General features: G+C 35.5%; 1 protein-coding gene across 2 annotated transcripts; it reads right to left on the reverse strand.

Moving 5' to 3' along the window:
• pax9 (paired box 9) lies at positions 1-13,566 on the reverse strand. Of its 2 annotated transcripts, XM_066694489.1 has the most exons (4): positions 13,389-13,566; positions 12,116-12,748; positions 9,392-9,531; positions 1-2,034 (listed from the first exon to the last, which is right to left on the reverse strand). In XM_066694489.1, the coding sequence occupies exons 1-4, from the start codon at positions 13,525-13,527 to the stop codon at positions 1,780-1,782; spliced, it is 1,167 nt and encodes a 388-aa protein (XP_066550586.1). In that variant the 5' UTR covers positions 13,528-13,566; the 3' UTR covers positions 1-1,779. The 2 variants fall into 2 exon arrangements, with proteins under 2 accessions (XP_066550586.1, XP_066550587.1); XM_066694490.1 differs by lacking the exon at positions 9,392-9,531 and having other exon boundaries at positions 13,389-13,565.
• Between the last annotated feature and the right edge of the window lie 538 nt (positions 13,567-14,104).

Consider the following 14,104-nt stretch of genomic DNA (forward strand, 5'->3'; position numbering starts at 1 on the left):
TATATAAAGAAAATTTAATTTTGTAGCTACCTGATGTGATTCAATAAAATGAAACTTTTATTATACAAAAGTGTGGTCTAAATACCGAATAAGTGAGAGTGTGGCTACAAAATTAAATTCTTATATATATATATATGTGTGTGTGTGTGTGTATGCACACATACACACACACTCACACAGTAAATGTAAAATGCGGGGCTCTGTTTTCCTTCTTCAGCTATGAGGAGTATAAGAGGGGATTTCCTTGGTTGATTATTGTTTTACAAATTGGATATTTCTCCAGAATTTAAATACATTTACATATATATATATATATATATATATATATATGTAAATGTATGTATATGTATATATATATATTTAGTTTGCACACCTAGATACCACAGAATATGACGGGGCAGGGCCAGAGGTGTTTCTCTGTAGTCCAATTTTGAAATTAGAGCTGAAGAAAGAAGTTTCAGAAATAAAACTGAAGACAAAAGTTTAGAAAAATAAATTTGGTCCTTTGTATTTACAAACAACATAAGATACATCATAATTAAAGCTTTATCCTCAGTCAAGTACAGCTTCAGGAAGGACCATTGCAGCCTTCACAATTACATTACTAATTTTACACATAAATAGGGCATGTCACTCCCACCCCCCCCCAACCCCCCACCCCCCTTTTTTTTCATTGTTTTTATATCTTTTATATAAGATTTCACCAATTATGTGTACCCTGAATTGTTTGTACATTGTGGTCAGACGGTCTGGATAAAAACGTGGAGTAAAAGGACATTGTCAGTGGTGCTTTCACTAGAAACTTTACACAGATTTTGAAAAACGTGATCATTGACTAAGACAGACACAAGCAAGTTTAAAATTTGGTTTCATTAGTTTCAATCATTTTCTTTCAACTGATTATTTAATAAATACATTCACCTTTATTGTGCAAAGTATAAGTTTGCGCAGCTGAACTTTAATCATCTCATGCTGGTTTGCCTTTTAATGTTTCTCATACTGTAATTCAAACTCATTAGGTGTCTCTCAGTCCTAATTGCACTCTTGTTCAGTTTACTCCACTGTATCTGTAATAAATAAAATGTGAACTTCCAAGAGTTACAAAACATCTGTGAATTAATAAACCCTTTTTGAGGAAACATCATTGAGAAGTTCTTATGAATATTTATATTAAAAAAAAGAAAAACAAATCAAACTGATTAAAAAAAAGATAATATTAAATACAAAAATAATAATAAGACCCTGAAACAGATTATATGCAAACCGCCTTTACCATCATACACAATGATATTTATTAATCTTATGTCACAGAAGGCTTTTGGGGAAAAATGTAGAAGTGCACACAAACACGTAAAAGTGCTTGGTATGTTTCTGATACACACTGAATGACCTTGTTGCTAAAACTAGGAGGAAATAGTTATTTTTATTTCAGCCTTGTGGATTTTGGACAATGCTATCTATGATGGGCTTTACTCTCCCTCTCCATATCCCACAGAAGCCAATGCTGTGGAATTCACAGGGGTTTTCCACTATGCTTATTGTTAGTGATGTAAAAGGGCTAGATTGGATATGTAGAAATATTGAAGAAAAAAAAAAAAATTGGCCTTCAGCAATCCTTACGAACCTGGTCTGAGCCAATATAAGAAGCTTCCAGAAGTCCTCAAAAAAGGTTTCGTAGGATGACCAGTTGAAGAGCAGAGAAAGTAAAAAAGCCTGCAACCCCTCCTCCTCCTCACTCCCTCCCTCCCTCGCAGTTCCAGTTCAGTGCTAGGCGTTGTGTTAGAGTGCGGAGGCTGTGACTGGGTGGCCGCTGTCCCTGGCACTGGGCATGCTTTTGAAGGGTAGGGGTGCGGGGATGTCACAGCTGTGGGGAGAGAGGGCACTGCCACTGGGGTGCTGCCATGTGTGGCCGGTCACATAGCCCGACGTGGTGGCGCTGTACGCCATGTAAGGTGACACTTGGGTGGGCGGATGATAGGGAGCCATGCTGGGGGCCGAGACATAGCTGTTCACTGTGGGCAATCCATTCGGCATCTAACCAAAGAGAGAGAGAGAGAGAGAGAGAGAGAGAGAGAGAGAGAGAGAGAGAGAGAGAGAGAGAGAGAGAGAGAGAGAGAGAGAGAGAGAGAGAGAGACGAGGGTTAGCTTAAAACAATGACTATTGGCTGCCCAACAATGTACAACGTTAACAATTTATTAAGCTGATCTGTGACAGAGAGGATTGTTACTGTTAGAAATTCTTTGGTTTCTGTGGCATTCATACATTCCCTTCTATCTATCAATATTAGTAAACAGTATCTTTGTTAATGCATTTCTGCCCTACTGACCACACTTTTATTGTAACTTGTTTTCATGATACTTGAGAAAACCTAAACATGTACATTTGTGATTTGCTGATAAATAAAAGCAGAAAATACAAAAGTCAATATGCTCAATAATGAGCATCTTCAAATCATAAGAAAATATTTGCCCGTAAAGAGTCATGTAATGATTTTCTGGTTTTGCTATTATTACTATTTTTCTTGTTGTTGTTAAAAATGTTTAAACAAAACTCTGAAACTACTAACATCATCATGATCATACTCTTAATAAATACTATTTAAAATTGCTTTGTGTCTTTCATTTTCATTCCTTTTTTTCTATGAAAACAAGACTAATTATTTGAAACACTTAAAGGAATCGCGCATAAAGTCCTGACGTTATATTATACTAAATTAACAACTTAATAACAGTACACAATAGTGCGAAAATAGACTTTGAAAGCCAAGAAAAAGTAAACTGAACACTTTCTTTTTAACGCATTACTTCTATTGTCTTTTATTGTAGTCTTTTCCGTTACCCAATTTGTGCCCTAATCTCAGATTACATTATAATAACATGTATAAATAAGTGCTGAGAAAAACCTTTTCTATTCTAATACATAAATAAACCCACAAGCATGATATATATGTGTTGGTGTATATATATATATATATATATATATATATATATATATATATATATATATATTACTTAAATCAAACTTTCCACCTAACCTTCATGAGAAATACAATGTATATGTTGAGCACCGTTGATCGTTTAACCTGTGCATATTTTTTTCAAGTGTATGTGAGTATAACATATTATTATAGCTGACCTATCATTATTGTATTGTTTATAATTTGCGAATTAAGTATAGGAATATAAGCAGATTAACTAGGTGTACAAAGGCTAAATTATCCGTGCGGTATTTAAAACAAATATGTCCTCATACTGAAGAGCGACGAATCATATGCTACATTAATAGGACATTAATTTTAGACCAAAGAAAGCACTTGAATAATTTAAGACAGCAGAGCACGGCTTTGCTTTGATACATGTGCTGTTAATTCAAGGACAAATCAGTCAACATGCTGCGCAAGGCAACGCCATCCAAACTCATTCGTCCGCCTGGAAAGTACTCAGAATACTCTAGGTTTCAATTTAAGCAGTATTTCTATTCAATAATTGTATTTTCGTTTTTTATTCGTAGACCCATTGTCATACCTGTAAATAAAACATAAAAACACCGATGTAACTTTAGTAGCCTGCGTTTAGTTTGTAGTTGGACTCATGTCCTGAGTACCTGGGTTCATTTTTCTTTTTCTTTCTTCCTTCCTAGTATTGATGGTACTGTACTTGGAAAACACATTTATTCTGTGTTACCTGGTTCTGTTAAAAAGGGAGGAATAAAATAGACAGAACTTAAATTGTGATTCCAGATTGAACGAGCTCTCATCCCTAAACTGGACTGAGGTGGACAGTTCTGTCTGAGCGTTTAAAGCACAATCTGCTGCTTCTTTTATAAACTAAATTGTCTTGTTATTTGTTATTGTTTACGAAGTGACCTAAATCATAAATGCTTGGCACACAGAGTGGCACATATTTGAATGTATAGAATGTATAAATTACGGTAAGTATTTTTTAAATTAATATGTGTTGGTTAATATGAACATTTAAATGATGTCAATTTCTCTCGTGAAATACAGGCTTTCATTAAATCGTCATGATGATGAGTTTGCAAACAACACAACTTAATTTTTGCAGTGTACGCTAGCTGTTGTTCCTGTAAATATAATATACCTGGACCTAACCCTAACCCTAATACTAACCTTAACCATCACTGCAATGTTGTTCCAGGAATAACACACACTTAGAGCTAATGTGTTAAATGTAACGCATTCTGTGTTTGTTCAAGGACAATACAACTTTGTGTTAAAATTCACTAAAGCACAACACAATAATGTATCTTTTTAACATTCGTATGTGTGGGGAAAACACATTATTGTGTTAAAAAGACTTTTAGTAATTTAACTCAAAGTTATATTGTCCTTGAACAAACACAGAATTCGTTAAATGTAACACATTAGTTCTAAGAGTGAAGCCACACTGCAAAATCAGGTTATGCTAACAAATTTGGTACGATGCAGTCCTTATACAGCATTACCATGTGATGTTTTAAATGTCTCAAATAATTACATGGAAAATACGTTCAGTAATACAACGTTCAAGGCCGCGTCTTCTGTGAGACTTTTGGCACAGTCTAGGTCAAATTGAGAACAGATATGATAACCAGTTCTGAAATAGCAGAAAATAATGTTATTTAGAGATGTGCTGCAGCTCAAGGACCTTTGTTCATTCTCATAAGAAGATGAAAAAAAAACATTAAAAACTAAACATTTTGTCAAGGAGCATAATGTGATATAAGCGTATGTAATGTTGGATTACAGTTTTTAGAATGATGCTACATAGTCTGCTTCCTGCATGCTTGCACTGTTTGAACTGATATTAAAATAACTTCCAAACCTCAGATTTATTTTAATATATGTAAATTAAATGCAAAATATACGCTGTTGTTGTTTTTTGATCGTCTGTTTGTTTATTTACTATGTCCTTCAGTGTATCTGGCACAGTTGTGAATGTAGTTATGACACAATTGAAGAAAGGTATGTTTGGAAGGAACCGTGCACTGTCCACCCCTGCTTCATTAGCTTTCTTAATCCACTCGTTTACCCCCTATGGGCAGAACAATATCCAGCCATTGCACAAGCACCGGTAAGTGTATATAAAGCCTAATATGTTGTGTTAGCTAATGGACCGTGTATCATTATTGCAATGTTCGGTTTAAATGGAAAGAGAGGGATCTGTTTCAAGATGATTTATTTACTCTATTCATCAGCCGAAAAAAAAACTAACGTGTACCCTCTGAACCGCCCCTTAAACTCTTTAAAAAAGGCAGCACATTTATTATATGTATAAACATTTAATGTAAAAGCGGCAATAGACCCATAAGGGCCCAGATCTAGCTTGTAGCCGATACATATGAAAACAAATCATTCCCTCAGTCAACGTCTAGTCCTGAGCATTTTGTCTTTTTCCCAAACCATACAGTTTCGGCTCTGGTTAGGCTGTCATTCATGATATCCAGAAGCCTTTAACGAAAACATAACAGCAAAATAATTAAGAGACTACCAGAAACACAAGCAACTTACTGTGAGCTGCAGGTAGGAAACTAATTAACAGCCCTGATTTAATTGTGAATTCAGAATGGGATCCATAAATCACCGCAGCATATGGAGTCCCCTGGGAGGGGCAATCTACATGTTGAATGAAAAATCAGCACCAGGCACGGAATGGAAACCCCCATAATTGACAATCGGAGAAAGGCTAGGAATGCGCTGTGTCTGCAGGCGCCTTTACCTGCTTAATGTACGCCATGGCTAGATATGTATTTCCTATGATATTGGTAGCACCCGTCCGCCAGTAGTATCAGGGAACCAAAAGAAAAAGCGACATAATTTAGCTTGGCCTTAAATACGAATGTGGTTTGTTTGTCCCTACCTGGTATTTATCTAGGTTAGGAAATGGACGTTTTGAGAGGTCCTGCCAAAAGCCAGTGGGCAACTGAGTGGTATAGAGTTGTCCAGGTCTCAATCCAGGGCCACAATGAAATCAGTGAGAATATGTTCACCAAGAAACTCATTTGATTTTGGTCGAGCATAGGAACATCGCACTCGCCAGGTCAGAGAAACGGAGAAAGATGTTTCCTATAGTTTTGGTACTGGTTTTTAAAAAAGCGTAAATTATTTTGGTTATTTAATATAAATATTATCATTATTATTCAATGCATTCATTCATTTGTTTTATTTTTTATTTTATTTTGCGCCACATTAATTAAGGTAATAGAAACATATATTTCGTTTTCCTATAGAAGTAGGATATATATAGCCTGTATATCTATAGACCACTATCTGAAAGAAAAATTAAACTAAACATTTCATACCAGTCCTATTCCATGAAGTACTTAAATAAACAAACAAGAAAACAGTCCAATGTACTCAGTCTATTGTAAAAAGTGCTAAATCCCACATATTACTGAAAATATTACCTATAGGTCTATATGGCTAGTGCATATTTATGTTTGCCTGGCTTTCTCATTATATAATTTCCACTTTAACTATTGCGTCAATTTACCAGAATTTAACATGTATTAAACATACATTAGATTTAGCCAATATTTATAAACAAAACAAAACAAACGAAAAGCTCTACAAACCTTTATTCAGATTTGGTCATGGAGCACAAAATATTATATATTAGCACTTTTGTTTCCAACGGGGAACGAATTGAAATATGTGTAGTAACACTTTCCTTCAACTATGAACATGCTTCACTGCACTAGAGAAAAAGAGCAACGACTCTCCTCTAACTGGATGCGTCAGTGTCAGAGGATCTCCACCTTTCCTGAGTATAAACTTCATAACACCTCAGAAACATGCTTCTGCTGCACCTTGAATGAATAACAACTCCTGCCCAACCTCCGCCGCTATGCCTGAATGTCCCTCTCTGTGCCAACAACCCAAGACAGCCGTGCCAGGGCATGCACTCAAACATATTCCTGAAACCTGATGTCTGGAAATGTCACGTTACCACAATAACGTGCATTATTAACATAAATATCTGCAATCGACCTCACAACACAGACAGCATGCCGAGGTCAAGTTAACTTACGGAGAAAAAAAAAAAATATATATATATATATAATTTACTCTTTTTCAGTTTAAGATTAACGAACACCCCCATCTGTATACAAACCTCTTTCGCCATCAGATTTAATTTATTTCAATACAACGTTTAGTTTATGCTGGGGGGAAAACAAGCAAACAAGCACAAAATCTACAGACCACAGTAATGCTATAGTGAGACTTATTTAGCATATTCATGTAGTCTGATAAATTATTGCGTCGTTTTCTTTTGGTTACCTGGGGCTATTTCTGTAACGGATTTATTATTATTATTATTGCAATACTCTCACACGGAGTTAAGTGCAACACAGTTTTGTGTTAATGAACACTTAATTGTCAGAAAACCGTATGGTTGCTATTTTTAGTTTTGACAAAAAAATGTTTTGCAGCAAACTTCAACACAAGTGTTCTCCTTCCATTACCGTTATTAGAGTAATATATCTAATACCAAAAGAGGGCTTCAATGAGCCCTTACATCTTTAGGCCTTTTGTTTCTTCTTACATTTCGTTAAACACTTGTTACCAAACTATATATATATATATATATATATATATATATATATATATATATATATATATATATATATATATATATATATATATATATATATGAATGAGTTAAATCGATGTAACCATAACAAATACATGTATTAAATTTAGTCACGCATGTCAATTAGGCAATTACATATATGGATGCAGTTAACAAATCAAACAAAATCACAACGTAACATGAAACGCATAAAAAAAATTAAACAAACACTAATTAAATGAATATCAAACGCAATCTATGTAATGGGACGATTCTATTTCCAGAGTAGACTGGATAATTCTGTTATAGTAATCCATATTTTATTAAAAAAAAAAAAATAAAAAAAAAATAAGCTAGGCTTGTTTCTTTCTTGTCAGAGATAAAACGATCATTTAAAAAGTGATCTAGCCAACAAGCAACAAAGAACGCCAGATCAAATCAAATACAAACACCATAATAATTCCGTCCGTTTCGGTAGCCGGTGTTACGTTTTTTGATTTACTGTAAGGATTTCCTGTTTAATGTACATAGGCCAATATCACAACAAGCTGATACAACTGCGATAACATAATCACATTATTGTTGCTTTGTGTGGAAGTTTGTATATGAAACCCAATACATTGTTAAAGACATTCATAGTAAACATTCAAATTGGGGGTTAATAATACATAAAATAAGCAAATACATCAATTCTGTATTTGGGTTTCTTAAGATTATATTTCATTTTATTTATCAAAACTATAATTGTTATGTTTTCTTATACGTTTTAAATCGTAAAATGATAACCGACTCAAAGGGTTGTATTTGGGATGTTTAAAGTTACACTTCTAATTGTTGTGAAACGTTATGTTTCTTATATGCAAAAATAAACTGGGATAGACTGAAATAGACATTAAAAGTTAGTAATGGACACCAAACGAGCACAGTGTATCGAATGGCCTCCTCTCGTTTGTAAACTTTCTTAAGATTAAAATGTATTTCACAATGGGACTGTTTTTAAACATACCACAAACAACAACTCAGTACTCGAAGCTAGTGACAATTCTTAAGAAATATGATTTTTTGAATATCATCGAAGAGGTTGCGGGCACTTCAATAGTCACTTAAACCACGCTTCCTAAATACTGCTTTGACTTCAATCTTAACTGTCCCTTTCGGCAGCTGACCTGATACTATAGTAGACAGACGTGTTTATTTATTTATTTTTATTTTTTAATAATCCAATACATATCACAAAATCTAACAAAAATAACATTAACTAGTATTTTAAAAGACTGCAATGTATTCTATATTATATAATAATGCTCCAGAAACAAATTTTCACGAAGAAACGTGCAACAAACGAATATAGGAGGTTGTCTGACAATTATAGTCTTTCAATTTAATGGTAGACTAACGTGAAAAATATTAAACTACCTCCTGTTGTCACTTTGCGTATTCTCGTTTTTCTTGCTTAAATACGTTATGTGAAGACGTAAAATAAATAGTCGATTTAAAAATGACATATCGAAACGTCAGATATTTTTACGAGGCCTACACAAACACACACATGTAGAACCACACACACACACACACACACCAGAATAAAAAATATGATAATGATGAAGAAAGAAGAAGAAAAAGCATGCAAGGTGTCATAACAGCATACATTTACAAATATGTCCCTTCAGATGAAATGAGAATGATCTGAAAATATTTTTATTAAATCAAGAACAATATCGTCCCATGTCCAGCAAATGCGGGCTTTGGAGCTGTTTTACTGGATTGAGAATACAAAGATAATTGATGTTGTATAAATGGAGCAGTTGTGGGCTTTTACCTGTGTGTATTTTGCTTCTTGTTCTAAGTGGGCTTTATCCATGCCATTGACTACAGGCGAGGTGGCCGGTGGAAAATTAGTCCTGTTTAGTGAGCTCCACTCTTCTACTTTGGCACTGGGATAGGAAGAAGTGTCACTAACTGGGGGTAAAGCACATGAAGACAAATAGGAAAGGGGTATCAGAGACTTGAGTATCAGAATTGAAGAAATCATCACATTATTTGAACACAAGAAATGTAGGGTTAAGCCAGGTAATCATGATTCTTGATTTCAGTAGATTGCTGCAATATACATGTTTTCCTTTATACATATGCATATGTGCTTCAATCATTTGAAATGTGTGTAACCTGTAATTTTGGAGGGAAATATTTTACCCTTATTATACTTTATACCCTTTTATCCCATTTTATAATGGGCAACTAGCTACATAAAATCTCTGAAAGATTGAGGGGCGGGGGGTGGGGGGGAGTCACGTGTGGAGAAATACACCAGTCACCTTCTAAACTACATTTAAACGACTCCCATCTGTACTTTCTTGACAGTTATACAAAATTATTATTTAAAACAATACTAGCCCACTAATCCATATCTCTAGGAAATATATAGAGAAGTATGAGTAAGTGCATGTATTGTAGTTTAATACAATGGATTTGCCAATGTGTGGCTTTTAATGAAAACTGTATGATGGAAATATATATTTAAAAAAAACATATAAAGATACGAATGTATGATGTAAATTATGTGTGCAATTCTCTGCTCCGTTCACATATTTCGTACAGTATTGTTGATGCAATTACATTTGGGATGGTAATATACTGAAATGTGTATTTAAGATAAGAGATTGACCTTATAAAGTGGATGTGGCAGGTATTAAGCCTCAAATTAGAAAACAGTTGATTGATTTACTGCACTTTGAGTAGGTTTGTTCGAAAAACTATACATTAAGACGTATATGCATGTATTTGGCCCTGCATATATATATATATATATATATATATATATATATATATATATATATATGGGAATTATTTTCTTGTTGATTCAAAAGGTTTTTCGCACAGATGGATCATTCGGCCTAGCAAAAAATGGGTGCAGAAAAACAATGTTAACGAGTCCTTTTTTGCCAACGTTGTATAAATTAGAGCTCGGAGCAATTTAAACTAATTTATCGGGAGACAAGTTTACCCTTTGAATGGTTGTACTGCCTTAATTTTGTTAATTTAAAACCATTATCAATATGTTGTGGATGTTAAAAGCACGGTACATTTTCCACGACCGAAATATTGTTTGCCCAGCAAATGCCATGGTCAGTTCTGGAGAGTGCTTACTGGCACTGTCCACATTAAAATGTTCTTATTCCTGAAAAAAAAAAAAAAAAAAAAAAAAAAAACTTAACTTCAAAGAAACCTAAAAGCATTGTCTCTCGTTGTTGTACTCTCAGTGTTAAAATGCTTGACTTCAATGAATGTACATTATGAGTTTATTTCGGCTTTCAAAACCTGCCACAAACATCTGCAAATCATTTGGAAATGAATAAATTGTTTATAAAGGCTCCCTTTGAGAATGCATTTTTCCTGGACTTCTTGTTCAGTACGAATCTCTCGGTCGCTTTTAAATACATTAGTAAAGCTCTTGTGTTTAGGTGTTCTGACTTAAATTAGGACATTGAAATCTTGGGGCCTCACAGTCATGCAAAAGGGGTCGTATCAGCACGGTATGGTGACTGAATTCACATAACACAGGACATTTCACACTAATCAATAGGTATACACGACTCAACATACTTTCACAGTAAGGACTCTCACGTCTGTAAATCAAATGTCAGTTTTGTCCAGACTCCTGCTTTTAATGCATGACTAAGACCAGTTACTGTGGTGGTGGTTTCTGGTAGCCTGCTTCCCCTAACTTTGCTTCGTCTAACTGTGTAAATATTGGACCTGACTTTTAAAATTATGGGTAAAAGTAGTTAAAAAGTCCCCACACACAGAACACCGATGGTTATATGTCCATTTTTTGAAAGGAAGCATAAGTGGCATTCGTGCCTTTAATAGCCTAGAAGGTTTAAAAGGATACAAAACATACATTGGTGTGAAAATCTTGACTTCCAAAATGCGGATTGACTTCTTAAGGAAATATCTGAATGCGACAATCATTCCATTCGCCTGCCAGGCCCCTAAACTGTGGCAAATGTTTAAAACAGCTCATTTTAATTTTGGGAATATCTCCTCTCTGCGCTTTGCCTTCGTTATACCGGCACTAATATTCCACATCCGCTGCTTAATTATAACTGCAAGCCCTAAACCATCTGTTTTAATGTAACTGTTTGAACTAGTTATGTTACTTCAGCGCTCAGCTTTGAAATAACACGCAACACATCAAAGCTATTCATTTTCACAATTTGTTACATTCAAGATTACCTCATGTATCATAATCCTAATATGCTACTACTTTAACAAAGACTAAATGTTTATTATTATTATTATTATTATTATTATTATTATTATTATTACTACTACTACAACTACTACTAATGTTGTTGTTGTTGTTGTTACTATTGATATAATATTTTTAATACATATTTTGATTAAATATTTATTTCAATAGCTAATTACTTCACCAATGTGTGAACATGAGAATGCATGAACTCTCAAAGCAAATAAGGTGTTGAGTTTGTGATTGCTCTTAGCATGCAGTTGATATTAGACCACACAATAAATGCCTTACTTTGCTGCTCTGTTATGGATCTGATGCCCAGGATATCGGTGACGGAATGTGAGGAGGGCCATATCCTGTGCATAGCCATGTGTCCGGGGATGGTGGGTACACCCGGGGGAGTCGGCACTTTGGCCCCGGTCGGAGCAATGGGCGTCGGGTACGAGTAGATGTGGTTGTAGGGGAGGGTCGGTTGCGGAGGAGGGTGGGGGCCCTGTTTGCTGGACTCGTATTGATTCTGCTGAGACAGATTCCCAATCTTGTTGCGCAAGATCCGGCTGATTGAGCTGACAGAAGGCAGATTGAATTTATCGCACACCCCGTCGGCCAGAAGTCGGTCCCGAATTTCCCATGCGAAAATGCCAGGGTCCCTCTGCTTGTAGGTCCGTATGTGCTTGACCACGGTGGGGGTGGTGACCCGCGGTTTACTTCCTCCGATGGCTCCCGGTAAGATGGAGCCGGTCTCGTTGTACCGGGCCAGGATCTTGCTCACACAACCATGGGAAACGCGGAGTTGTCTACTGATGTCACAAGGCCTGATGCCCAGCTGTGCCAGCTCTACAATCCTTAAGCGGATGGCATTGGGTAGCGGCCTGCCATTGACAAAAACACCTCCTAACTGATTCACCTCCCCAAAGGCAGGTTCTGACATTGTGGGAAAGAGAGAGAGAGGGGGGGAGAGAGAAAGGAAGAGACATAATATTAGTATTGAAACATGACACATTGTTTTCCATCTGTTGTGTTCTGCAGTCAAAATAACAAAGTATGCATTCAAAAATTTATTACATTAAACAGGGGCGCCTCTGTTTATATTTGATTAAATATGACATGTGAAGTAAACACACATCACCAATGAAACCACGTTGAAGCCTGCACGCCTCCTCTTCAGTGCTATGCCCTTACACTGTATTATTACGGTTATTCCTGATAGGTGAAATAACTCAAATACACAAACAAACCAATTAGTAAAGCGAGAAGAGTAAATCGGTTAATAATTTGAGATTTGTCCACTTAAAAAAACGAATACAATCCAACAGACCAGCGAAATCGAGCAGATGCAAAAATGAATGCGTTTTATCTTTTCGGGATGATAATGCATACAGTAGCCTACCTAGAAACGCAACCCTAAAGTTAATCAAAAGCAGTCTAACCTGAGCGTTTATGACCTGAGCGCTTGCTTCACATGGAAGAAAACGGAGTTTGTCAAAGCCACCGGTTTGAGAAAACTGCCGAGACCGGACGCCTTTGATCCCACTGACAGCTAAGCTTTCCCCCATAAACTTACCCATTGCGTTTAGTCCACCAATAATGAAACAGTTCTCTAAATTACACTTTTGAATACGATCAGGGTCCGGTTCTCCCTTTCTCTGAGCCGCGGATGATAAGCGAGGTTTCCACTGGAAGAGAAATAAAGGTCGTAGCATGAGGGGTAAAATCAGGATCTGTTTCCTGATGAGACAGACGACTGGCTTACATTTCAATCTAATACAAAGATGGGCCGGACTTATTAAACTTTTTCCGTCACTCATTCGCAGGCAGCCAATGAACGCGCCCGTCCGGTGGCTGTCGTGTTTCTATTGGCCCAGAGAGCTGACTGGCACGCAGCGCTGTGCTGAGGGTTTCTGGTTCTTTTTGGAGCTGGCATGTCAGATTTGGCAACCACTGTTCACATCTATATTTTACGACGTAAGAAGGGTAAGTTTATTCAGATAACGAAACACGCTATATTGCTGTGCGATTAACTCGTTATATGTTATGTAAATAAATAAAATAAAAAAATAAAATAAACCTGATATGTAGGTTAACGGTGTTATCGATTTTATTACGTGAATATATAACAATTAATTGTAAAACATTAGAATTAAAAATGATATTAGTGTAATGTAAAACTTCACATATATTACTGTGCATTATATATATATATATATATATATATATATATATATATATATATATATATATATATATATATATATATATATATATATATATATATATATA

This window comes from Amia ocellicauda, chromosome 21, assembly GCF_036373705.1.
Source record: "Amia ocellicauda isolate fAmiCal2 chromosome 21, fAmiCal2.hap1, whole genome shotgun sequence".
In the NCBI taxonomy this organism is placed as follows: domain Eukaryota; kingdom Metazoa; phylum Chordata; class Actinopteri; order Amiiformes; family Amiidae; genus Amia; species Amia ocellicauda.